We start from the raw sequence: 27,139 nt of genomic DNA, 5'->3' as shown, positions 1-27,139 counted from the left end.
TCAGTGTTGGGCTTTTTTCAAGTGGACTATGAACCTGCAGCTCAGATTAGACCATCTCATTTAAGGAGGAGCGTGTTCAGCTGAACTTTGAGCTGTCCCACCTTCAAGAAGGCGGAGCGGACCTTGGGCCGGATTCATATCACGTCTTTACACGTAAGTGTGAATGAAGCAAACACAAACAGGTAAAACGATCAGCTTCACTTAAATATTCCAGCACAGAGCCGGGAACAAACCTTCATCCAGAACCAGCAGAGCATCCTGAAAGTGTCTTTACTCAAATACTACATGTAAGTACAAACTCTGAAGAACTGTAGCTTACTTTAGTCATTCAGTTTTATTCCATTTAATCTTCAGCAGATTTACACAGTCACATGCTGCCAAAAGTCTGCAGACTACTGACATTTATTTTCACAATTTATTTCTTACAGCTTTTGTTGCATTTGGATCCATTAAGGCTGAGTCAGCATGGTGCCCTCTCAGCAGTCATGTGTATATTCACTGCTGTATTAAAAAAGATGTGCACACGCTGAATTAGCTGGATGGATTTGAGAATGGATTCAGTAGATTTGGTTAGGAAGGTTTCTGACTTAGTAAAGTGACTCTGAAGTGTGTGTTTGAATTCTCTAAATACTAAAAGAAGGTTGCCTGGAGAAGTCAAAGCTCAGAGTGGGAGTTCTGGGTTCTGCAGCAGGGGGCGCTGTTGCTCTGTTTGTGTGCAGCATTGAAGGCGCTGCTGTCGTTTCTTTAAGACAGTGGTCCCCAACCCCCGGACAGGTACCGGTCCGTGAGTCGTTTGGTACCGGGCCGCGAGAGTTGAGGCTCAGGTGTGAAATGTATGGTTTTCAGGGTTTTTATCGGTTTTCAGCGTTATTTTGTTATCGTTTTTATCGTTAACTCGGTTTTCCTGGGTCTTTTCACGTGTGTTATGAATAAATCTTTTTTTTCGGTACCGGTACTAGTTTTATTTTGTTGTATTTATCCGCGACACCTTAAAGGCCGGTCCATGAAAATATTGTCGAGCATAAACCGGTCCGTGGCCATATCAGACCATATCAATCAGCACATTTCCTTTGTTAGAAAATAATAACACATTGTCAAAGGAGCTTGCAAAGAAAAGCGTCTGGACTTCTTTAAGTTGCTTGAAGACGTTTCACCTCTCATCCGAGAAGCTTCTTCAGTTCTAAGGTCAAATGGTGGAGAGTCCCAGATATAAACCTAGTGGGAGTAACCCCCCACAGAGGGACAAAAGGACCCCCTGATGATCCTCTAATCGCCTGAGCCAAGGTGTGAAACTGGGTGTGGGTCCCAATCAGCTAGAGTTTCGGGTGAGCTCATTGTGAAACCTGGCCCCACCTTATCATGCGAATTCCTGAGGTCAGATGGCCCAGGATGTGAGTGGGCGTTAAGGCGTCTGGGAAGGGATCTCAAAACTGGATTATAGATGGCAGAGAGTTGGTGTCGTACTGGGACATCTGGGACTCTCCACCATTTGACCTTGATGTCAGCAGACTGCAACACAGTGGAAAACATTCACTTCAAAGGACTTTCAGAAAATGGAATCAAGAGTGAGGAAGAGTGGATGGAGCAGAGAACTTCCTCCTACGTTTTTAAACCTTTTAAAAAAACTTCCTGACTCTGCATCTTCGTTCATCAAAATGTTTAAAAGGATGTTGATGATAAAAATAATAAAATAAGAAATGAATAAAATGAAAACAGACAGGGTGAATGAAAAGAAGGATGGTTTTGAATCTGTTATCGTGCAAAGATCTAAAGACTGAAAACAGGGCGCTGAGCATTAACCTGGAGTCTGTGGGCTCTGTGTCAGGATCACAGTTTCGTGCTTCACTTTGAGCTGCTGGAGCTGTTGGAGAGTTTAAACAAAGTGGATCAGTCAGACTGTCCACGTGTTCACCTGCAAAGAGATTTCAGTCTTTTTTTTTAAGCAGGGTTACTTATATCACTGTGCACATGAAAGCACACACATAAAAACCCAAAATGATTTGAAGTGCTGTGAAGAGCAGGCCAAAAAAGCTAGCTATATAACCCTAACCACAAAGAAATGCTGGCCAATCAAAAGCCTTCAAACAATGACTTCAAAAAAAGTTTCTGATCATCTTCACGTTGGCTGAATTTCTGCTTTCAGCGATTTAAAACGCATTTACGTCAATGATGTGACGTGTGGAACTGTCCGAGTTCAGGGGCTGCATCCTTTGAAGGAACTGGCCTACTCAAAGATTCTTCATTATGCTAACATCTGTTCTACTGGATATTTTTAGTGACATAAAAACCCAGTACTTATATTTAGAAGTTTAATTTTGGACCGCTTAGACTGTCTGCCATTTTCCCCCAAAACATTCTTCAGCCTTCGATTCGCAATGAATCCTGTGATAGGGTGGGCCACAAAGGATACGCCAGACCCCTCCTTCAAATCTGGGGAAAAGGAGGACGCATTTGTGGGCCGCATTTGGAGCAGCCTTCAAATTTTGGACAGCCTTTGCTGTTGTCAGGTCATGAAAATGTCATTCTTTAAAACAATGATTCAAAAAAATAAACCCTGCATAATTCTAAACAGGAGTATTTATTATATGACGGTATCAATTCAATTCAATTTTATTTATATAGCGCCAAATCACAACAACAGTCGCCTCAAGGCGCTTTATATTGTACAGTATCAGGTATGATTGACATGTTCAGCAGAAATCAAGAAAGAAAAATGTTCAGATTATTAAAGACTAACTGTGAACAGCGAACCTCGGCAAAAATAACATGAATGAGGTTTTCAGCTGTTTAGTAACTCAGTTTATACATGAAATAATAATGTGAGAAAAAAGCTGCTGTTTTTGTGGTGATGACCTCACAGCTTTTCAGGTTTTCGAAGCGCTGAATAAACAAACTCAAATCCCGAATGTCTCACGGACTTCACGGTCATGACGTTTGTTTTACACGTTGTTAAACAAAAAAGCTGCCATTCGTTTTTTTGTTTTTTTTTTTAAATTTCAATTAACTCAATAATAAAGACTTCAATAAAAGACTCGATGTGTTTTCGTTTTAACGCCCCCATCTGGGTTAATTATGACCAATCACATCCGCCCATTTCATACTGACAGATATCTAATCAACCTGAGTAAACACATTCCTCAGCAGAGGATGAAACTTTTTTTAGCTTTACTCTTTATAATAATAATAATATTAATTTATTACTGCTACAGTCTGAGGGTGTGCTTACACTGAGGTGTCAGAGAGAGTAAAACTGAGAACAGTTAGAAATAAATCTCCTGTATATGAGGATGTGTGTGTGAATGAGCAGGAATAATCCTTCAGTTTCTGCCCATATAGCAGAAAAAAACCCTCAAAACTCAAACTCAAACTTTCTGCATGTTTTTTATGTTTGAAACCACGGACATGTGACCACTGTCCATAGGCACACGGTCATGTGACCATCGTGTTTTGAACCACACTTCTGAGCTGTGTTTCGAAACGTCCGCCCTTCGGAAGTTCTGCTGAGTGTTGAAACGTCAGTGTCGACCATCTTATTCTCAGTTAACCAAAAAACAGAGAAAAAGCTGCGATTACCTAAAACACCTGTGTACCTGTGCAGGAGCCTCACTGGGTTTATCCTGATGCAGGGCGCCTGCTGCTGTGATGGACATTAACTGAACTGTAAGTGAAACGTCCTATCTCTAGCTTGGATCTGAACACTAAATCTTTAATTCATATGTATTAAACTACATTTTCTATGATAGCCGGGCAGAGCTGTGGCAGTGTGGAAGTGAAATCATTAATATGAAACATCAAATCAAAATTCAAACTGAAACTTCGCTGCAAAGCATTTTGTTTCTTTTGAAGTGAAGCAGCATTAAGAAATCCTCACATCCTGTTGCAGAGGACAGAGTGAAAGAGCAGCTCAGGGTGAAGGTGATGAAGTAGGAGCATAATGACTGAAACTTAAGTAATCTCATAAAGTGATTGTAGTCCACCGTGTGTGACAGGTATAAACCTGTGCTGGACATAAGAACTCACACAGAGAAGTGTGCAGACAAGTTTCAAGGGGACAATGCAAAGCAAACATAGCCTATGTTTTACCCGATGGGGTACAATGTTGCTGTTGACGTGTTGCTGCTGTTCCTGCTGCTGATAGTGCTGGAAGGCAGGGCTGTGTTGATTTGAGACTGTAGACTGTAAAAAGTCCACGGGAGAAATGGTCGCTGATTAAACAAGTGTTATGAAATAATAATAAAATGCAAAAATTGGTGACAGCGCTTGGAACCACAAGGCAACAAAACTGTGAGAAATAAACTAGGCTCCTCCTGTGAATCACTCTTTGCCTCTCTTCCTCCATCTCCTCATCTCAGCTATCACTCTCCACTCGCCGTGAATCTGAGAAAAAGGCACAATTTGCTATTGCATCCATCTATTATTTAATTATCCACACTTAAAAACTCTTCCATTTAATCCACAAGAAAGTAATGATAGAAAATGTTGTAGAACCAAAACATTGCAATTGTGTTTATTATTGTTTTTTATACTGGAATAACTCTGCAATGCAAAAACTATTACATATGTTATTGCTACCTGTACTTTTTTTATTCCAGCTGGTGAGGGATCCACTGCCTTTAGCAGCCTCACACAGCTGCTAAACATGTCCTCTAAGGACAAGTCTGGACACATTGTCCTTACAGTACATATGTGGACAATGTTATATCATGAGTAATAATAAAAACAACAAATCTATATACATAAAACAAAAGTAATACATAAAAGTATTTATGATGATTCAATTTGTTTGACTATCCACTCTGTGCAGGCAGAAAGCTTATTAAATGTTTAAATTGTAGAGATACAGTATTGTTGCTGCTGTAAAATAAGCATATTGTCCTATTTGAAATATAAATCTAATATAATCTATTTCTTAATGTATTTTCTTTAAAATACAGTGTTTAAATAATAAATAAATCCATAATTATGTGGATATGCATATTAAATATTTTTAATGAAATATAAGCCCTCCAGAAAAGCAAGGAAATGCCCTGTAAGTTACTTTAAAACTAAATATCTTCCCTAAAACAGTGGACAGCGCTACAGACCCATGACACCCTTACCCAGTTAGCTAGCAGCTATGACCAGCACTACTTGTGCAGTTACTTAAAGGACAGGTAATATTTGTCGCGCTGTTACACACACAGCACGCGCATTTGTTTCAGTTCATCATTTGCCACAAGCCAGCTTACCACTCTTGTGTGCTATAGACTACAGTGTATGCTGTACACCCTACTTACTGGTTTTTGTTGCATCAGTCTGCGTCTCCCAACTAACTGTTTCTCCGACAGCTCTGCACCGCCCAGACGGCAAAAAATGTGCGTACTCTTTGAGAGCTCTTTCCTGGTACGTAACCAGTGCGCTCTGGCGTCAAGGGCGATCATTAGTTAATGGCAGTCATGTGACTGATGGACGCCAGATCCTTTTATTTAGCAAAATGTGATTAATAGTTAAATATTATTGTTGAGGGGCACAGGCAGGACTCCACACGCACACACACTTTAAAAAATAAAATAAAATAAATAAATAAACATTTACCTCAAGAAAAGGGCACTTGGGGCACCCATCAGGAAAGGGGCAGGTGATCAACCCCTTCCACTCCCCCCTCTGCATGTGCCTGGATATACTGCATTATCATAAGCAGCCCATTAAATGTGTGAACAGCATCCATCTGTGACTGCCATCGAACACACTGCACCTACCAGTTGCCCCCAAATAGACAGAGGGGACATTATTCTCTCTCTAGGAGAGAGAAGACAAAATTCAAGGATGTTCAGTGGTGGCATGTAAACACATCAGGATGGAAAAGAAGGGAATGGAGGGGAAGTGGTGAATGCATCATGAGAAGCCTGAACCTATACAAGCATAACTACGTTTTGGTTCAGCTTTACATAATTCAGCTCTAAGTATACGTTTTATCAAAAAAGAAAGTTTTAAGCCTAATCTCAAAAGTAGAGATAGTGTGGTGGACCACTGGAGGGCTCCACTCACACCCAGTTCTCAGGAAGTGTTGTTGCTGTGTTTTGGAGGGAAAGTGTTCAGTTCTGTGGTGATGAGTAATAAACGAGCAGTGTTTATCGAGAGCTCTCGTGTCGTCTGTGTTTACCTCCACATTGGTGACCCCTGACTCGAACATGCTGCAGTCCGATGGTGGCGCTGACTCCGCTCTGGATGCATCAGCAGCCGCCAGCCCTCTGCCTCCGGCTGCAGCTACGTTTGCTGTGGCGCTCGAGCTGCCGGACTTTTGGCTTCACGATCCCCCGTCGTGGTTCGTGCACGTGGAGGCTCAGTTCGCCCTTTGTAGCATCTCGGCTGACGACACGAAATATCACCATGTGGTGGCTTCTCTCGACCCGCTAGCCACCCGTCATGCGTTGACTCTCCTCCGGGACCCACCCACCCGAGGGAAGTACGCCGCCCTTAAGGAGCTGCTTCTTCGGCGCTATGCCCTCACCGACGCAGAGCGAGCCGAGAAGCTCCTCTCCCTCTCAGGCCTGGGTGGCGGTACGGCTCTCGAACTGATGGAGCACATGCTATCCTTTCTCGGACCGGACGACGGGGGATTCCTCTTCGCCCACATCTTCCTCCGACAGCTGCCGGCGGCCGTGAGAGCCGGCCTCGCCAACTCTCCGCTTCTGGGCATGAAGGATTATCGCTCCCTGGCTGAGGACGCGGATCGTATTCTCCTGGCTACCCGCACTTTCCACGATCACGACCTAGTTCCAGCCTCGCCGGCGGCGCCTTCCACTTCCCCAGTGACCTGCCACGACGTACCCGATCCTTCGCTGACGGCAAAGGTCGCGGCACAGCGACACCAAGGACGGGAGCTCTGTTTCTACCATCAGCGTTTTGGCACCGGAGAGCGCCGCTGCCTGCCGCCTTGCGCTTTTCCGACCCTGGGACATGGACCCCGCCAGCGCGCCGTAGCGGCCGCGACTGCTGGCGACTGCTGGCAACTGCTGGCGACTGCTGGTGACAAAGAAAAACTGCTCTTCATAGAAGACTCGCGCTCTGGGAGACGTTTCCTGGTCGACTCCGGCTCCCAGAAGAGCCTCCTTCCCCCGTCCGGAGCCGACAGTTTAGCAGCGGGCTGCGGACCGCAGCTTATTGCGGCTAATGGCTCTCCCATCGCAACGTTCGGGGAAAGGTTCGTGACTGTTTGTTTTCATGGCCGGGATTTCCAATGGACCTTTGTTGTTGCCGCTAGCTCTGTACCTATTTTGGGCGCTGATTTTCTTTGTGCCCATGGCCTGCTGGTCGATGTCGCTAACAGACGCTTAATCGATGCACTGTCTTTTTCTTCAATGCCCTGTTTCACTCGCGCCATCGAGCCCCTGAATCGGGCTAATTTAGTGACTTCAGGGAATGTTTTTCAGCGTTTGCTCTTGGAGTTCCCTTCACTGACTGTTCCTAATTTCTCGAACACGGCAACGAAGCACAGGGTTGAACATTATATTCCGACGGTCGGTCCCCCGGTGTTCGCACGCGCGCGCCGCCTCAACCCCGCGAAACTCTCCGTCGCTCGGGAAGAGTTTGCCGCAATGGAGCGCCTCGGCATAGTGCAGCGCTCGAATAGTGCCTGGGCTTCTCCGCTACACATGGTGCCCAAGTCAGACGGTCGGTGGCGGCCGTGTGGGGATTTTCGCCGTTTGAATAATGTCACGGAGAATGACCGTTACCCCATTCCCCACATCCAGGATTTTTCCGCCCACCTCGCCGGCACCTAGATTTTTTCTAAAATTGACTTGGTGCGGGGGTATCACCAGGTTGCCGTGCGCGCCGAAGACGTCCCCAAAACTGCCGTTATTACCCCTTTCGGCCTGTTTGAATTTTTGCGCATGCCGTTCGGCCTGAAAGGCGCCGCCCAGACTTTTCAGCGGTTGATGGACTCTGTTTTGCGCGGGCTGCCTTTCGTCTTCGTGTACCTTGACGATATATTGGTGGCCAGCTGCTCTGAGAGTCAGCACGCGTCCCATCTGCATCAGGTTTTCCAGTGCTTGGCGGCACACGGCCTGATCGTCAACCCCTCCAAGTGCCAGTTCGGCTTGCCGGTTCTGGATTTCTTGGGCCACCGCATTTCCGCTGACGGTGTGGTTCCGTTGCCAGACAAGGTCCAGGCTGTTTCGGCTTTTCCGCGTCCTGCGTCCATTAAAGCGCTGCAGGAGTTCTTGGGGATGGTCAATTTCTACAACCGCTTTCTCCCAAGAGCTGCGCACCTGCTGCAGCCTCTCTATGCTGCCTTGAAGGGTAAAACAGCTAAGGACCCGATTGATTGGCTCCCTGAACGCATCCAGGCATTTTCTGGGGCCAAGACCGCGCTGGCAAACGCCGCCCTGCTGGCCCCGCTGGCCCACCCGTTTCCGTCGGCGGAGATTGCGTTGACCTCCGACGTGTCGGATGTGGCAGTGGGCGCAGTGTTAGAACAGCGGGTCTCCGGTGTCTGGCAACCGCTCGCTTTTTTTAGTCGCACGCTTAGAGACAGTGAGCGCAAATATAGCGTTTTTGACAGGGAGTTGCTGGCCCTACACCTCGCCACACGGCATTTTCGTTTTTTTCTCGAGGGTCGGAGCTTCACCGCGTACGTCGATCATAAACCTTTGACATTCGCGATGTCCAAGGTCTCTGATCCGTGGAGCGGGCGTCAGCAGCGCCAGTTGGCAGCCATTTCCGAGTTCACAACTGACATTCAGCACGTGGCTGGTAAGTCCTGACTGTCTATCCCGCGTGCTGGTTTCTCCTGTTTATGTTGGCATAGACTTTGAGGCTATGGCCGCTGACCAACAGGCCGACCCGGACGTCCTTGCCCTTCGGTCTGCGCAAACGGGCCTTGTACTGGAGGACAGACCCGTGTGGAACGGCGGGCCTAGCCTGCTTTGCGATGTTTCCACCAGCCGTCCACGCCCTGTAGTTCCCCTTTCGTGGCGTCGTCGCGTTTTCGACTCCGTACACGCCCTCTCTCATCCAGGCGTCCGGGCCTCGATCAAGCTGGTCAGCTCTAGGTTCGTTTGGCCGGGCCTTCGTAAATCGGTGAAAGACTGGGCAGCCGCGTGCATCCCATGCCAACGCGCTAAGATCCATAGGCACACACAGGGGCCCCTCGAATCCTTCCGCGTTCCAGGGAGGCGTTTTGATCATGTGCATGTGGATCTGGTTGGTCCTCTGCCGCAGTCACAAGGTTTCACGCACCTTTTGACTGTAGTGGACCACACAACCCGCTGGCCTGAGGCAGTGCCTCTGGCGTCCACTACAGCAGCAGCAGTGGCCAGGGCATTTTTGTCAACGTGGGTTTCGCGTTTCGGTCCCCCAGCCGACATTACCTCAGACAGGGGCCCCCAGTTCGTTTCCGAGCTTTGGTCTGCCATGGCTGACGGCCTGGGGGTCAAGGTCCACCGCACCACTGCGTACCACCCGCAGGCCAACGGGATGTGCGAATGTTTCCACCGGTCGCTTAAGGCTGCGTTCCGTGCTTCTCTCACAGATGGCAACTGGGTTGACCGCCTTCCATGGGTTTTACTGGGGTTGCGCTGCGCAGTTAAAGAAGACCTTGGGGTTTCCCCGGCTGAACTTGTCCTTGGTCAGCCCCTCCAGGTCCCCGGGGAATTCTTGCCTGAGAGCCCACCCCCGTGCTTCGCTCCCTCTGTGCTGTCTCTCCGTCCCCCAAGAGACTCGTTTTCTCTTCCTGGCCCAGTGCACCATTGTGTGCCTGACACCTTTGTTCCGAGGTCGTTGGACTCTTCGCAGTTTGTTTTTGTCAGGCATGACGCTTATAGGCCTCCGCTGCGTCCACTGTATGACGGCCCCTTTCGGGTTATTCAACCGGGCCGGAAGCATTTCCTTTTGGATTTTGGGGGTCGGCTGTTTCTATTGACAGACTTAAACCAGCACATGTGCTTCTGGATGACCAGGTGGTGCCGGCTCAGGCCCCCCGCCGTGGCCGCTCGCCTTCCACTGGACTGGACAACCATGCTTCTTCCTCTGGGAGCGCCCCCCACCTGGCGGGGCCCGAGCTATCTTCAGTTTTTCCTGACCACCTGTGCCAGCCTGGCCCTCAGGCTTGTTTCCCCTCCGCCAGCTCTCCACCTCCCCGGTTCAGCCGTTCTGGACGTTTAATTAAAGCAAGGGTTCTGGACTAGGGGATGACCCTACTGGGTGTTCGGGGGGGGCATGTGTGGTGGACCACTGGAGGGCTCCACTCACACCCAGTTCTCAGGAAGTGTTGTTGCTGTGTTTTGGAGGGAAAGTGTTCAGTTCTGTGGTGATGAGTAATAAATGAGCAATGTTTATCGAGAGCTCTCGTGCCGTCTGTGTTTACCTCCACAATAGTGTCTTTCTCTTGAATCCAAACTGGGAGTTGGTTCCACAGAAGAGGGGCCTGAAAACTGAAGACTCTACCTCCCATTCTACATTTAAATACTCTAGAAACAACAAGTAAGCCTGCAGTCTGAGAGTGAAGTGTTCTGTTAGGATAATAAAGTACAGTAAAATCTTTAAGATAAGATGGGGCCTGAGTGTTTAAGACACACTGTGCAGGAAGAATTTTAAAAACGTCCTGGTCAGAAATGACTTCAAGATTCCTCAGTGTTACTGGAGGCCAAGTTAATGCCACCCAGAGAAAGCATCTAATTAGTCACCATATTCCTGAGAGTCCTAAGGCCAATTTAGTTTATTCAGGCCTTGATGTCTTTAAGACAGGGGTGTTGCTAGGATCTTGAAAATTTGTGTGCTTAGTCCAGTCATGAAATCTTTTGGAGTTTCATTCAAATAACATTTTTTTTAAGTTACTTAATATATCTAGCTTTGTTGGATTTAAACATGTAGCAAATAAACTCTCACATGATGTGAGAATATAATTAAACTGATTATCAAAGGGAAATTTTGAGTTTTAGGCTATTTGAGCTATATATGTTAGCTAGCATAATTATGGGTTATAAACAGCTGTTATTATTTAGCTGGCATGTTGTCAGCTGTCCAGAAACGAGAGGGTTGCATGTCTAATCTGCTGGCAATAAGTACCTACGACAGTATTGGGAATAAATCAGCATTTTTATGCCCAGTTCAGGAGATGAGGCTTAAGGTGAGGAGGATATCCAGATGCTAATCACATCTTTTTGAGATGGACATTGCTGTTCTGTACTCATGTTTTATGTTTGTGGCTAGAGACTGACAACATACACTATATTGCCAAAAGTATTCACTCGTCCATCTTCAGATGTATATAACTTGAAAGGTATCCCATTCTTAATCCATAAAATCCAATATGATGCCGTCTCACCCTTTGCAGCTATAACTCTTCTGGGAAGGTTTTCCAGAAGGTTTAGGTGTGTTTATGGGAATTTTTGAAGCACATTAATGAGGACAGACACTAATGTTGAATGAGAAGCCCTGGCTCACAGTCTCCTCTCTAATTCATCCCAAAGGTGTTCTGTTGGAATGAGGTCAGGACTCTGTGCAGACCAGTCAAGTTCTTCCACACCAAACTCAGTCCTGTCCAGTGGTGGTGAGCTTTACACCGATGCATTTGACAAGTTGCATATTAAACTTGGATGTGGCTGCTCGACCATGGAAAGCCTTGCCTCAAGCCTCCTGCACTGAAGTCAGGGCTCTAACACAAAAATTGCATAAAAATACTTATTTATTCCTGATATTGTCACAGTTAGTTATTGTGAGTAGCTGTCTGTGGTTATAGGCTGACATTATGTCACCTGTCACATCGTATGACAGTTTATTCACAAAGTGTCCGAGTCCAACAATAACATTTCATAGACAGTTTCACTAACACTAGCTAACTGGAGTGCTTACCGACAGAAAAGTTCAGCCAACTCTGAACAACTCAGCATCATTGTTATAGAAATACTTATGACAAAGGATCCAGCGGATCCAGTCTGAAACATTTACCACAAAATATTTAGTAGATTGTATCAATTTTGTCCTTATTTATTCCTAAATGTTTTTGTTTATTTATTTGTTTGTGTGTTTTTGCGACAAACAGTATTAGGACCATGCTTTAATTGGTAGGGGTAAAAAAGCAGAACTCAAATTTACTGTAATCTGCAATCGATAGACATCTAGTGGTAGAAATAGTGCTCACTGTAACTCACTCATTTTGTTTTTGTCACATTTATTTCTTGCACTTTCTGTTGTAAATTTCTTAATTGTTATTTTATTAGAATTTTTATAATATTTTTGTGTGTTAAAAGGTGACTGGCAACATTTCTGAATTTCACTGTACAGTGTAACCTGCTGTATATATTTTGACTTTAACTCTGTCCAAGGGGAGCGATATGCTTTTTATAGGCATCATAAATGTTCTAATTTAATAGCTTATTTACAAACACATGGTTTCTTCCAGTTTTCAAGTATTTATTGTTTTTGGGTTTTTTTTTTATAAAACAGCAGTTTAGGATACATGCAGAAAACTGCAGGTTTAAAAGTGATCCTACATATGAGTGAAACTGTTTTTTTTTGTTTTTTTTTAAATAATCTTTGTTCAGGAGGAAACAATGACCAGTAAAGAGCTGCTTTTGAGGACACTGGAAGAGTTGGGAGATGAAGAATTCAGTGACTTCAAGTGGTATTTGGAGCAGCCACACAACCTGGATGGCCTCCCATTTATCCCAAAGAGTCATCTGGAGAATGTAAAGAGGACAGAAACAGTAGATAAGATAGTACAGACCTACAATCAGCAGTCTTTGGAGGTGGTGAAGAAAACTTTAACAAAGATCAGCAGAAATGATCTGACAGAGCGATTATCAACCATCAGCACAACAGCACAAGGTAAACTGCTGGAGAACCACACATGTCGTCTGGTTATCACTCAGGATCAGACTGGTCTTTACGGCTGATTTTGCAGGTGACAGGCAGATAACTTCAATCTGAAAATGCAAAGAGTGGATTTATGTGTATATGTTAACTTTTTAATCGCCTTAAGAGACTGTAGACCCTCAGTTTTTTAAAATGTTTTTTTTATCTTTTGGTAGACACATTGATTTACACATAATGAAATATGCTATGTTACTGAAACTGGCAGTGACAGATTTATTTAAATAAAACACAACGATTTTTACTTATTAAGTCTGCGTGGAATGGAAGTTTAAAACTTTGTTCTTTACATGTTCATGTCATACAGATGTGAAGTCTCCACGGCCCATAACACGTTACAAAGAACAACTTCAGTCAAATCTTCAGGTCAGGTTTATGTGCAAACAAGAAGGATGGACATCAAAGAAAGATGAAAAGAACCTGGATGACATCTACACTGATCTGTACATCACAGCTGGAGGAGAAACACACACCACCAGTCACTTCAGGCAGATTGAAATGGCCTCTGGAAGGCCTGCAGGAACTGAAATTAGCAACATCTTCATACATCCTTCTGGCATTAAAAAGAATATAAGAACTGTGCTGACTGCTGGGGAAGCAGGAAGTGGTAAAACCTTCCTGGTGCACAAGTTTGTTTTGGATTGGGCTGAAAAAAGAACCAATCAGGATGTAGATCTGTTATTTCCCTTCATGTTTAATGAGTTGAATTTGCAAAAGGACAAAGAGTACAGCTTTGCCAAACTCATCCACATGTGTATCCCTGAAAGTGTGCACATCAAAGAGGAGGAGCTTAACAGCATCTTCACAACACTGCAGACATCAGGAAACTCAAACTTTGAAAAGAGTGAATACAAACTTCTGTTTGTGTTGGATGGACTGAATGAGAGTTGCCTTCAGCTGAACTTCACTGCCACAGAAAAACTACCTGTCGATGTGACCAAGTCCACCTCAGTGGATGTGCTGCTGACAAACCTCATCACAGGTTGCCTGCTTCCCTCCGCTCGTATCTGGATGACCACATGGCCTGGAGAAGCAATCTCTGTTGATTTTATTGATATGGTAACTGAGGTCCGAGGGTTTACGGAGCTACAGAGGGAGGAGTACTTCAGGAAGAGATTCAGAGATGAGGAGAAGGCCAGCAGAATCATCTCTCACATCAAGTCATCACCAAGCCTCCACTTCATGTGCCACATCCCAGTCTACTGCTGGAGCACTGCTACAGTTTTGCAGGAGGTATTGAAGAGCAAAGAGAGAGGAGATCTGCCGGAGACCCTGACTGAGGTTTACACAGAGTTCCTGAATGTTCAGATCAGAAATTTGAAGCAAAAATATGGCCCAGAAAAAAGCCTTGAGTGCATTAAAATGATTGGAAAACTGGCTTTTAACCAGCTGGAGAAAAGCTGCCTGATCTTCAGTGAAGAACTAACAGAGGATGAAAGCACTTTCACAGAACCCTTAAAGCTTTCAAATGCATTTTTCTGGTTCTTTAAAGAGGATCATCAGCTGAAGAAGGGCAGGAAAAAAGTGTTCAGCTTTGTCCATCAGAGTGTAGTGGAGTTTTTGGCTGCTCTGTTTGTGGTCTCAGATATTATCACTGAAGACAATTTGGCTCAATCACAGACTTGTTTGAAGAGACCTGGAAATGTTTTCAGCCAAACACATATACCAGAAATCTACAGTAAAACTGTTGACAAAGCCATAAAGAGTCTGGATGGACATCTGGACTTGTTCCTTCGCTTCCTCCTGGGCCTTTCACAGCAGACCAACAAACCTCTATTACAAGACCTGCTGCAAACAAGAAGTAGCTCACAGACCATTAAGCTAATAGTAGAACTTGTGAAAAAGAATGTCAGAGAAAATCCATCTCCTGAGAGAAGAATCAGCCTGTTCCTCTGTCTGAATGAGCTGAAGGATGGTTCTCCAGTGGAGGAGATCCAGCAATTCCTGAGATCGGGTACAGTCTTAGATGACCTTTCTCCAGCTCAGTGGTCAGCTCTGGTCTTCATCATATTGTCATCCCAAAAAGATCTGACTGTGTTTGACCTGAAGGAATACTCTGGTTCAGAAAAGGCTTTTCTAGGTCTGCTGCCAGTGGTTGAAGCATCTAACAAAGCTCTGTAAGTGCAAGGAAATGTATTGAATTGTTGTGCCCCTTTATCCAAAGAAAACAATATCACTTTTACAGTTTTTCTTTTTTCACTTCAGGTTCAGTTGCTGTAACCTCTCAGAGAGGAGCTATGAAGCTTTGTGTTCACTTCTCAGCTCCCAGTTCTGCAGTGTGAGTGAGCTGGACCTTAGTAACAACAAACGGCACGATTCAGGAGTGAAGCTGATTTCTGCAGTACTCAATAATCCACACTGTAAACTGCAAACTGTCAGGTTTGTCAGACCAAGTTATATGGTACTAATGCTCTCTTAACTAAGAGAAGCAGCAAGCGTGAGATGAATAATTTTCTTAGCAGCACATTTACTCTTGGCACACTTCAATAGAACAACTTCCAAACCAATCAGGAATCAGAAAGTCCTGGCAAATGTCAGAAAAACAACAAGGCATATTCAACACATTATTACTTGTATGCAAATACATGCAAATTCCAAAACATATAGGCACTAAATGGGAATGGAAATATATAAAAATCATCAACACAGTAGCTCCTATACAGAGGGGTTTTGAACTAACTGGTTCATTTATCTTATTACTGCCTCTTGACATATGCGTTTGCCAGGTAAACCATAAGCAGAGTAAGCACAATTACTATAATGTTACATATATAGCTATGATATCATAATATCATAACATAGCTATGATATTAGCTATTTTTGACAACTAATGAAAGAAATGTAAACACATACTTGCATAAATCATCAACAGTCTATTGTAGTCTGTTCATTTCAGTCTACCTTGCATCAGCAAAATCAACATTAGCAGCTGACCAAAGTCACTCTTTAAATTATAGGGTACTACCACCACATGGTGATACTCATGCACTGAGAGTGGTATGTAGGTTGAAAGCATGATCCTGTGAGGCTGAGCTCAGGGTTAAATAATTTTTATTGCTCTACACATCTCCAGATCACAGCACTTTCAAATCTGACTATAGTTTTTTTTTTTTTTTTTAACATACTGACAAATCTGATTAATCATACATTCCAAATACACTTTGAAGGATTCAGGAGGAGGCCAACAGTTACTGACAGAAGGTTCAGCAAAGAAATTTTAAATGTTTAAGTACACATGCTTCATAACTGGAACACAATACCCGACTTCAAAAAATAATAACATGTCCTGGATCCAATATTTGATATGTTGTCTTATTATTTTTTAATTTAATTTAATCAGTAAATGATTTGGAAAATATTGCTTTCTGCTTTTACTCATATTACATTTACATTCCATCTGTATCAAGAGTATCATTAACATCTGTGTGAAATTTTTGTTTAGTTCCTCAGTTGGCTACATGAGTGAGTGTGTGTGCGATGAGTTGTTTTTTTTTTTTTTTTGTTTTTTTTTTACATTCCTTCTGTTTCTGTTTTAAAGGCTGAATTGCTGTAATCTGTCAGAGAGAAGCTGTGAACCTCTATGTTCCCTTCTCAGCTCCAAGTCCTGCAATCTAAGAGAGTTGGACCTGAGTAACAATAAGCTCCAGGATTCAGGCATGAAGCTTCTCTCAGCTGGATTGAAGAATCCACACTGTAAACTGGAAACTCTGAGGTCAGGATTCAGCTGTTTAATCAGAAGTTTAACACTGCTACATTAGATTATTAGCATTAGAACATATGACACTATGGCAACATGTACGGCAAGTAAATGTTACTGATTGTTTACCACAAATATTTCATAAATGGATTGTAATGTGTTGTTATATCTGCTGCTCTGTTTAAGGCTGAGTAACTGTAACCTATCAGAGAGAAGCTGTAATGATCTGTTCTCAGTTCTCCGCTCCCAGTCATGTAGTCTGAAAGAGCTGGACCTGAGTAACAACAAGCTGTGGCTGTCAGGAAAAAACCTGCATGAAAGCTCTACAAAGACCATTGTCTGGTGAGATTACACATCTGTTGAATGTTTCTGCATTCTCAATTAACCCTATGGGTTCCAGGGTAGAATTGGCCGTTTTTGACTACTTTTGATTTTACCTCTATATTTCACCTTTAAAAGATGTTTATCTTGCCTTGTTTGGTATCATTATTTTCAGCACAACCTCAAATATCTGAAATACGAGTTATTTTTTCATTTTGACATACTATATTAGCACAATTGATCTAAATTCAGACAAAAAATTAAAAATCAGAGTAGAAAAAAGGTATATTTTTTACTGTAAAACCCACAAACATGTTTAACGAATCATTTTCATAACTTGAAATGCAAATAGAAATTGTACATTTCTAAAAATTATGCACAAGTTTTGCAAACAACAAAGTTATATGGTACTATTTACCTAAAAATTCAGCCAAAGCTTCAGGCGTTTTTTTATATGACCATTTAAAACTATTTACAGAACAATCAGGTGTTCTGCATCAAATAAGAAGGCACACAAATTATTTGTGCCAGTCCAAAAAAAATAGTTTGTGTTCAGTAACAGCGTTTACACTGGAATCTGCCTTTTATGGTTTTTTTTGAGAAAATGTGAAATTCAGCAGTATAACTGACACACAATACAAAACAATAACTACACAACACACTAACTATAGCCTCCAAACACGCTAAACGTCACTAATGTGTCACATATGAAAACTCGCTCTCTCTCTTTCTTTCGCTCGCCCACTTTCAGTCGCGGGTGTCACTCCTAAAACTTCCCCTTCTCCCTAGACAACCAAGTGCCACATGTTGCCATTTCATTTTTTTGATTGGCTGACATGGTAAACTGTAACACTAATAGGGAAGGGGTGTTTTTTCTTTCTCCTTTTTCACTCGCAATCAGAGAGTGTTTGCTAGCGCTGTCCATAGAAAACGCCGTTCTTCCCACTGTAAACACCACTGTTTTGTTCAGGAAAAAACGGTGCGTGTATTTTTTATCATAACTCTGGTGTTACGTGGCCCATCGACACAATTCAAAAACTGGTATATAGCTTTCGACCCAAGTTCAAATGGAGACTCTGAGTCACTTCATCTTGTAGCTGTGTCGTCTTAAATTGGTCATGTGATTTTGATGCGCCGGCGCATCCGTCGACCCCAGAGGGTTGATACACCTAGGGAGTTTCAGTCACAGTGCCAGCAGAGACTTCTAAACACCCTCAGGCACTGTTTCTTGCTCTGATAAAAAAGACCTTCCACATTTCTGTGTGAAATTTGTCATGTGACCACCTTACATGAAGTAAGATTTAGTTTATCAAGTTTGCACTTATTTAGCTTTTAGAGTTTAATTTCCAGTGTTTTATAAAGTCAGTGTACACTTATCAAAAGTTAACATCGTGGCCACTGACAGGTGAAATTAATAACATTATCACTTTATCATCGCACCTGTTAGTTAGTGATGTGTCGGTCACGAACGAAACAGCTCTTAGAGCTGGCTCTTTGAAATGAACGACGTGAGCCGGCTCCGTGGGTTTTTTTTTCCCCTTCTTTCTCTCACCCTCTCTCTCGCACTTTTTTTCTGCTTCACTCGCACGTGAGCCTTGTGCTTTACGCTGGGAAGAGGGCGGGGGGGGGGGGGGGGGGCAGTAGTTACACTGGCAGTAGCACAGAAACAGAGCGGGAGGGAAAGAGAGAGAAAGAAAGCCAGGGACAACAACGTCACATTAGAGAGGTATAGTAATCATCCACAACTATTTTCAGTTGTGGATGATAAAGGATTCAGAAAGTTTATTCATGCAGGCCCTTATGACAGAGAATATGCATCTTCTTTTCTTTTTCATATTTTAATTTATATTTAATTGCGTTGTGGTTTGCAGTGTTTTGTGTTGTTTCACTTTAAATTTGTTTAAAAGGAAAAAGATGAAAATGTAAATAGTTAAAAGTTGAAATGTGAATAGTTGGTTTTTGTATTATATGATTTATTTATTACATTTTATGTGGAGTGATTAAATAAAGTACATTTACAGTGGCCCCTACAGACAAAGGACGTACAAACTCCAAAACACAAACGAACTCCAAAACACGTACAAACCCCAAAGCACGTACAAACCCCAAAGCACGTACAAACCCCAAAGCACGTAAAAACTCCAAAGCACGTAAAAACTCCAAAGCACGTAAAAACTCCAAAACACGTAAAAACTCCATAGCATGTACAAACTCCATAGCACGTACAAACTCCGAAGCACATACAAGCCCCGAAGGACGTACAAACTCCAAAACACGTACAAAAGATAACAGAAGTGCTCCAGGATGCTAGGGGCAGTGTTGAGCTTTTGTTACCTATGGGCTACACAAGCCAGAAAGTACCAACGACCAGGTTTGGTGTGTGGTAGGAACAGGTAAATGAACGTCCATCCATCCATCTTCATCCGCTTTTTCCGGGGCCGGGTCGCGGGGGCAGCAGCCTAAGCAGAGAAGCCCAGACCTCCCTCTCCCCAGCCATCTCCTCCAGCTTATCCGGGGGAACACCAAGGCGTTCTCAGGCCAGCCGAGAGATATAATCTCTCCGGTGTGTCCTGGGTCTGCCCCGAGGCCTCCTCCCGGTGGAACATGCCCGGAACACCTCACCCAGGAGGCGCCCAGGAGGCATCCTTGTCAGATGCCCGAACCACCTGGCTCCTTTCGATGTGGAGGAGCAGCGGCTCTACTCTGAGCCCCTCCCGGATGGCTGAACTTCTCACCCTATCTCTAAGGGAGAGGCCAGTCACCCTTTGGAGGAAGCTCATTTCCGCCGCTTGTATCCGCGATCTTGTTCTTTCGGTCACTACCAACAGAACCACATCATCTGCGAAAAGCAGAGATGAGATTCTGAGGCAACTGAAGTGAAAGCCCTCCGCCACTTGGCTGCGCCTAGAAATCCTGTCCATAAAAATTATGAACAGAATCGGTGACAAAGGGCAGCCCTGGCGGAGCCCATCACCCACTGGGAACGAGTCCGACTTATTGCTGGCAATGCGAACCAAGCTCTTGCAATGGTTGTATAGGGATTGAATGGCCCGTAGTGATGGGCCAGACACCCCATACTCCCGCAGCACCTCCCACAGGACACCCTGAGGGACATGGTCGAATGCCTTCTCCAAGTCCACAAAACACATGTAGACTGGTTGGGCAAACTCCCATGCACCCTCAAGTATCCTTGAGAGGATAAAGAGCTGGTCCAGTGTTCCGCGACCAGGACGAAAACCGCATTGTTCCTCCTGTATCCGAGGTTCGACTAGCAGACGAACTCTCCTTTCCAGCACCCTGGCATAGACTTTCCCAGGGAGGCTGAGGAGTGTGATCCCCCTGTAGTTGGAACACACCCTCCGGTCCCCCTTCTTGGGGACCACCACCCCAGTCTGCCAGTCCAGGGGTACTGCCCCTGATCTCCACGCAACATTGCAGAGGCGTGTCAACCAGGACAGCCCTACAACGTCCAGAGCCTTCAGGAACTCGGGGCGGACCGCATCAACACCAGGGGCTCTGCCACCAAGGAGTTGTTTAACTGCCTCAGTGACCTCGCCTCCGGAAATTGGCAGGTCATTCCCCTCATCCCCAGACTCTGCTTCGTCCTCGGAAGACGTGTCAGTGGGATTAAGGAGGTCCTCGAAGTATTCCTTCCACCGCATGACAATTTTCTCAGTCAAAGTCAGCAGCGCTCCGCCAGCACTATACACAGTGAAGGTAGAGCACCGCTTTCCCCTCCTGAGACGCCTGACGGTTTGCCAGAATCTCTTCGAGGCAGTCCAAAAGTCTTTTTCCATGGCCTCCCACACCCGAGTATTTGCTTCAGCCACTGCCCGAGCCGCATTCCGCTTGGCCTGTCGATACCTTGTCAGCTGCCTCCGTAGTTCCACAGGCTAACCAAGCCCGATAGGACTCCTTCTAAATGAACATTTTTCTTTTAATTATTTGAATATATATGAGTGCTTGTGTATAAATACACAAACAATACACATATGCTTTCAATTGTGTAATTTAAGTGATCTAGGTAGCTCTGTTTTGGAAGTTCAGTTAACGCTAGAAATGTGTTTTGGAGTTTGAACGTGCTTTGTCTCTAGGGGGCACCGCCTATATTTATATATAAACATATATAAATAAAACCACTTTTTTATTTCCATTAGTAATTCCTTTTGTGCATAATTTTATATTATTGTTAATAATAAATTAATTAAAGCAACAAAACAACCTGAAGAGCCGGCTCTTTTTAGTGAGCTGAGCCGAAAGAGCCGGTTCTCTTAAAAGAGCCGGAAATCCCATCACTACTGTTAGTAGAGCAAGTGAAAATTTCCTTTTCAAATCTGATGTTAGAAGCAGGAAAAATGAGCAAGTGTTAGGGTTTGAGCGGGTTTAACAAAAAGGCAAGTTGTGATGGCTAGATGACTGCATTACCGCAGTCACTAAAGGAGTCTGAAAAATATAGCGACAAAGTCGCTAAGTTGGCAACACTGTTACCATACCTTTCTAATGTGACGATTTGTCCCTTGTTGTTGTCCCTGGCTCTTTTTCTCTCTCTTTCCCTGCCGCTCTGTTCCTGTGCTACTGCGAGTTTAACTACCGCCCCTCCCCCCTCTGCTCAGCGCAAGCACAAGGCTCGCGTGCGGAGTGAAGTGAAAAAGCGCGAGAGAGAGGGTGAGAGAAAGAAAGAAAAAAAAAAACACGGCTCCCAATAAGGAGCTGGCTCGTGTCGTTCACTTCAAAGAGCCGACTCTAAGAGCTGTTTCGTTCGCGACCGACACATCACTAACAGCAGCTGTAATTTGACACAGTACTGAAATACAGGTGCCTTAAAATCCTGCAAGTAATACAGATAATAGAGGCACAGACATGACTACTCAAAAACATTGTACTTCGATTGTAACTTCTGATTGAAACTCTGCTTTTTATGCAGGACAAGTAACATCTCAAAGTACAAGGACATCATCTCCAACAGTGATCTGACCCGTTCAGGACCTCCTGCTGTTTACCAGCTGAGAACAAAAAAACAGAAGTTTGGAACTCTGACAAGAATAACTGTTGGTGAAAAAAATCCAAACAAGCCAAATAAAGCCATCTTACTTGTAGGTGAAACAGAAGCTGGAAAATCTACTCTGATCAACTCTCTGTTTAACTACAGCATGGGAGTGAAGTGGGAGGATGAAGTCTGGTTTCAGATCGTAGAGGAGGAGAAGAAAAGTCAGGCAGAAAGTCAGACATTAGATGTGATCGTGTACGAGATCTTTGGTTTTGAAGATAAAACTCTTCCCTACTCTCTGACCATCATCGATACTCCTGGATATGGAGACACCAGAGGGATTAAACATGACATCATCAGTCAGCAATTATTGGACTTGTTTGGATCAGAGAATGGAGTTCATGAAGTTCATGCACTGGGATTGGTGATGAAAATGTCAGATTATCGACTGAGTGACCGAGCGATAAATGTCTTTGATTCAGTGATGTCTCTGTTTGGAGAAAACATGGAGAAAAATGTTGTAGCTCTGATCACACACTCAGATGGAAGACGTCCTAAAAATGCTTTTCGAGCTCTTGAAGCAGCAAACATTAAATGTGCCAAAAATGAGAAGAATCAGCCTGTTCACTTCCTGTTTAATAGCTGCCAGCATGAAGAGCGAACAGAGGAAAACGAAATTAGTTTGGAATTTGCATGGACAGTAACAGAGAGAGGAATGAGAGAGTTCACAGCCTTTCTGGAAAAAGGTACAGCTCAAAGACTGATGATATCTGTGGAAGTTCTGAATGAACGAATCAGACTGACGACCTGCATCCAAAATCTGAAAGATAGATGTGGCCTGACTGAACTGAAACAGTTTCCAGAAGGTCTGAAGAAAAATAAAAATTATAGGAAAAGAATAGAGAATCTTTTGGGAAACCCTGAAAAGGAAATTATCCAACAGACAGCAGATGAGTCACAGTTATTAAATGAGTCCTACAAACTTGTTGTCAAACTGGATGAGCAAGCTCTGAAAGCTGATTCAGCATCTTCCATTGTCCACTTGGACTTCCTGATTGAGAAGATGAAGGAGAAAGGAAACACAGAGAAGGTCCAGAAACTGGAGGAGATGAGAAGCAGAGTGGATGAAGGAACCAGAGCAGCTCTGCGGTTCAAACAGCAGCTGGGAAAATATTTAAAAATGGACTGAAGAAGGTTCACATTCATTTGTTTTTTAACAGTGTGATATTTTTTAATACCTTAACACAGAGGTTCCCAAAGTGTGAGGCCCGCCCCCTAGGGGTGAGTGCAGAGCCATTGCAGGGGCGGGTGGGGCGGTATGAAAAAAAAAAAAGAACGCTTGGACAATGCTAGCGTAATTGACAGGTTTTTGACAGGGCTCACACACAAACGCAAAGCAAGAGATGAAGCATTGCCAAGTATGTTTCCAAACCAACTTTCTTCCAAGCCAAAGACTAGAAAATACGGTGAAGCATCTTCCCTTTGGCTTCACCTGCACAAGTGCCAAGGTAGGTCTCCCCTGCAGAATTGGTTTCCCCTGCGTTGGGAGCACGATCTGAGCTGATCCTGCCGCAATTTGTTCCCCCTGTCCGAATCAAAACGTCAAAAAGTATCCCAAATTTAAATGATACAGCAGCTATAATTTTACACGAATATATGAAGCCCACAGTGTGTTTCTGTGACTGTGCTTTAACTGAAGTGAGGTCGCCACCTGCTGTTTAATGATCAGTACAACAGTGTGTGAGAACAGCTCCCTCCCTGATATCACAAATTAAACACAAAGTCACTCTGTGTTCTTCACAAATACATGTGTTTCTGTCACGTTGTTCTAATGTTGTTCTAAAGTTGTCAGTGTGAGCTTGTTTCTGCTGCTCCTCTCATGGTGACTCAGTGTTAGTAAAGTGGTTCTGGGAAAGTAACATGTGTAGAATAAGGAGGGGATGTTTTTCTCATTATCATTTAATATTTTAATATGTCATTATTAGTTCCTTAGAAGTATATAACCAGCTTTGCATTAAGCATAAATTGAGGTTTTTGATCTTATATTATTCTTTGCATTACAGTGATGGTGATAACTTTAATTTGATCTTTCTTACAGGTACCAGAATAATAACATGATTTTCCATTGCAGATGTAACCATGATCATTCCATACACATTGCAGTTTGTTGCTCATTCTAGAGTTGTGCTCAAGGTAATTAAAGGTTAAAAGCTACAGCCAGCGCGAGTCTGGCTGATCTATGGAGGGCAAAGGCTTTGAGCTTGGAAGGCCGCACGCGCTTACACAGCACTTATAAGATGTCATTCTTGGTGATTTTGTGCTTAGTCATGTTTTAATATGTTTTAAGTAGAAGTAGCTGATCCAGCAATATCCATTTAATATTATATACTTGATTTAGAGCAATACACACTGATGGTCTTAATAAATGAAAGAGTCCTTGTAGCTGCCATGTTGTGTCTCAGCAGGGTACAGACGGTTCCAGGAGAAGGGGGGCAGTTAGCGTCTGCCCTCGGGAAGGAGACAATGTTATTCTTTGTGTTAAATAAAATTGTCAACATTGATTGTATTACACCTGTCACTACGCATGAGGGGGCGTTCTAATACCCTGATTTCATAAAACTATGGAAATGTGTTTTTTGAGATGAGATCTGAGACTGTCTGCATACAGTGTCCATCTCCCACGTGTGTGATCATTAAATCATCGTTTGACTCAACCCGACCGGACCAGTGTTGTTATTGTGGGTTTTTCCTCTGGTGTCCATCTCCAATATTTTTGAACCATAACATTTTGGGGGCTCGTCCTGTGGTATTGGGGTGGACGTGCGAGGTGTGGACGGTCTGAGGTTGTCGAGCGGACAGGCACGGACCAGGGATCTGATGTGAGTGAGCTCCGCGGGTGCTTCTAAAGGTAAGGCACTGCCTGTTGAGTTGATTCCCAAATTGTGCCAAATTGGGCTGCATTAAATTAAAAGTTTGCTCACTGACGTTGCTGGTGGGTGTCTGTTTTGATTTTGATGAGAATCACCGGGTGTTATGCAGTTAAAGTTGTTTAAGAGTATTTAATGAAGTTGAAGAAATATGAAAGTAATAATGTTGGGTTTGAGTCCCTGGATATTGAGCTGAAGGCTCAGGTAGTTTGGTAGGGAAATTAGGACAGAAACTGTTCCAGAAGTAACAGATACTGTTTAATAGTTTTACAAATTAGGACAGAAACTGTTCCCAGAAGTAACAGAGACTGTTTAATTGGTCGTAAAAAAGTTATCTTTCTTCGGTGAGACCCGTTATGGTAAAATTTTTCAAAATCGGTTAGGTTAAAATTATTATAGGACGGCAGCCCAGAAGTCTGCTAAGAAGCACATAGCCCGGGGGTTACGCCCCCTCCTGGCCGTGGACGCGCGGTCTTGACCTGTCGGCGAACAGGGGTAGTTCAGTTTTGGTTTAACTGTGGGGTACAGGGCATCCCGAAATAAGCTAGGAGTTACCGAGACTCCTCATCGTTTAAAACGGTGTCATGTGCTTGTTTGGACAAAGTTAAATTGAGTTAGGGATTTAGAAGTTAGGTCAGAAACTGTTCCCAGAAGTAACAGATACTGTTTGATTGATTACAAAAAAGTGAAACTTTCTTCGGTTGGACCCGTTAATTTAAATTTGTCGAAATTTGTTAGGTGCTGAATTTGTCATGTCTGTCAGTGGTTGTAAATATAAGACGTCTTTGTGATATAAAATAGAGTTTTGTCTGAGCTTTGTGTGACCCTGTGTGTGATGAGAGCGCAGCTGCAGCGCTGAGAGCTATTTTTAGACGGTGTGAACATGCAAATGAGTGTGTGGCTGGGAGGAGAACAGAGCTTTTCACTTCCTGCCCAGAGTGTGTGTGAGCCTTAGAAGCAGAAGGCCTTTTATTGCTGAAAGCCTGTAAAGAAGCTGCTGGTTTTGATGTTATAACAATGTAAATAGTTTTTGATTTAAAAAGAGTGGTTTAAATAATTTTCAGACACACCTTGCAAATGTGCTTATAATGAGTTGGCACTCGGCCTTTGAAGGTCAGAAGCTTCGTTCGGCGTGACTGTCCGGATTGATAAAGTGTAGTAAATGCTTTGAGTGCAGAGGGTTAAATGCAAACAAGCTTACAAACACATAGGCTATGATCAGAATAGGTCCCTAGAAGGCTTTTGAATGTTTTAAACCAAGTGGGAATCACTAGAAGGTTATTTGTTAATCACAGTTGATTTATGTAATGTAAAAATCATTTAAGACTGAGTAACTTCAGTTTTTGAGGAGCATAAGAGAGTGTTCCTAGATCAGAGTAAGCTGCTGTAAGTCAATTGAAAACAATTTAATTAAATCTTAAATATTTTATACTGATAACACAACTGATTTTAAGTCATATCTTTAAATAAGTAAAGTTCATGAAGTTTTCTGAGCTGCCATGACACAGAGAAAGTGGAGTGTTTCACCCTGAAAGGATGAAATGATGCTCTGCCTTTGTTGTCAAGTTCAAACATAGGCCTTAAATAAATATGAGCCACTGATAAGCGTGACATAATTAATAATCTCAAACAATAAAGCACATTGGGTGAGTGACCCAGATAACAATAATTTATGAGCACGCAATAAAGTGGACCTGTTAGAACCCCTTTGACATTTGTCCCTTCAACAATAAATGATTATATTGTGTCCCATGCACTAAACAGTCCCATTTAATACTGTTAAATCGTTGTTTAAATAGAATAAGCAAACATGCCTGTGCTTTATTTTGCAACCTGTAACATACAAATAGCAGAGGAAGACGGTCAATTGGAGGTGACCTGTAAATGTCACATAGTGACTGAGGAAGGTGTTTCACCTTATGAGATGACAGTGTGGTCCGTGATTGAGCTGCATGAGCTAAATGCCTATATACAACGTTGCCTATTTTTATTTCAAGGCTTAAAGGAGATGACTGAGCATGAAAATGATCCAAATTGGGAGCCCACAGAGGCCGCCCACTTTGCTCAGGCTATGATAGAGTCGGTACTAGACGGTTTTGATTTTGATATGCTTGCTTGGGAAATAATATAATTATCTGTGGAGATGTCTCCAAGCGATTAGTAGATTTAAAGGAGACAAATGTGTGCTTGAGAGTGCGTGGTTGAAATTGTGTGTGTGGGTGTGCGTTTGAAAGGCTTTGAAACATAGATTTGATTTGAATAAAGCTAATCACAGTACTATGGTTTGGCATTGAAGTAGAGCGAGCTATACAGCTAATTATTGAGGAGTTTGGAATTAATTGGTCCATTGCT

At 43.5% G+C, this 27,139-nt stretch overlaps 1 protein-coding gene across 1 annotated transcript; it reads left to right on the top strand.

Moving 5' to 3' along the window:
* The first annotated feature begins 163 nt into the window (after positions 1–163).
* Positions 164–24,574, top strand: LOC146705313 (NACHT, LRR and PYD domains-containing protein 3-like). Its single transcript, XM_085462953.1, has 7 exons — positions 164–287; positions 12,528–12,810; positions 13,163–14,972; positions 15,061–15,234; positions 16,394–16,567; positions 16,739–16,894; positions 21,798–24,574. Exons 2-7 carry the CDS (start codon positions 12,537–12,539, stop codon positions 23,047–23,049), a joined length of 3,840 nt encoding a protein of 1,279 aa, XP_085319079.1. The 5' UTR covers positions 164–287; positions 12,528–12,536; the 3' UTR covers positions 23,050–24,574.
* Positions 24,575–27,139: the final 2,565 nt, after the last annotated feature.

Source organism: Copadichromis virginalis, linkage group LG7, assembly GCF_057382275.1.
Source record: "Copadichromis virginalis isolate Kocher_CV1m ecotype Utaka linkage group LG7, C_Virginalis_male_GT1.1, whole genome shotgun sequence".
NCBI classification, from domain to species: domain Eukaryota; kingdom Metazoa; phylum Chordata; class Actinopteri; order Cichliformes; family Cichlidae; genus Copadichromis; species Copadichromis virginalis.
The sequence above is the reverse complement of the archived record's forward strand: the minus strand, read 5'-3'. Positions and strand labels throughout refer to the sequence as shown.

What these genes read in the sequence shown, in the direction of transcription:
- LOC146705313 (XM_085462953.1), top strand. Translation starts at nt 12,537, where the DNA reads ATGACCAGTAAAGAGCTGCTTTTGAGGACACTGGAAGAGTTGGGAGAT. An exon ending in CATCAGCACAACAGCACAAG is followed by an intron (nt 12,811 to 13,162) that starts GTAAACTGCTGG and finishes CATGTCATACAG; the next exon opens with ATGTGAAGTCTCCACGGCCC. An exon ending in GAAGCATCTAACAAAGCTCT is followed by an intron (nt 14,973 to 15,060) that starts GTAAGTGCAAGG and finishes TTTTCACTTCAG; the next exon opens with GTTCAGTTGCTGTAACCTCT.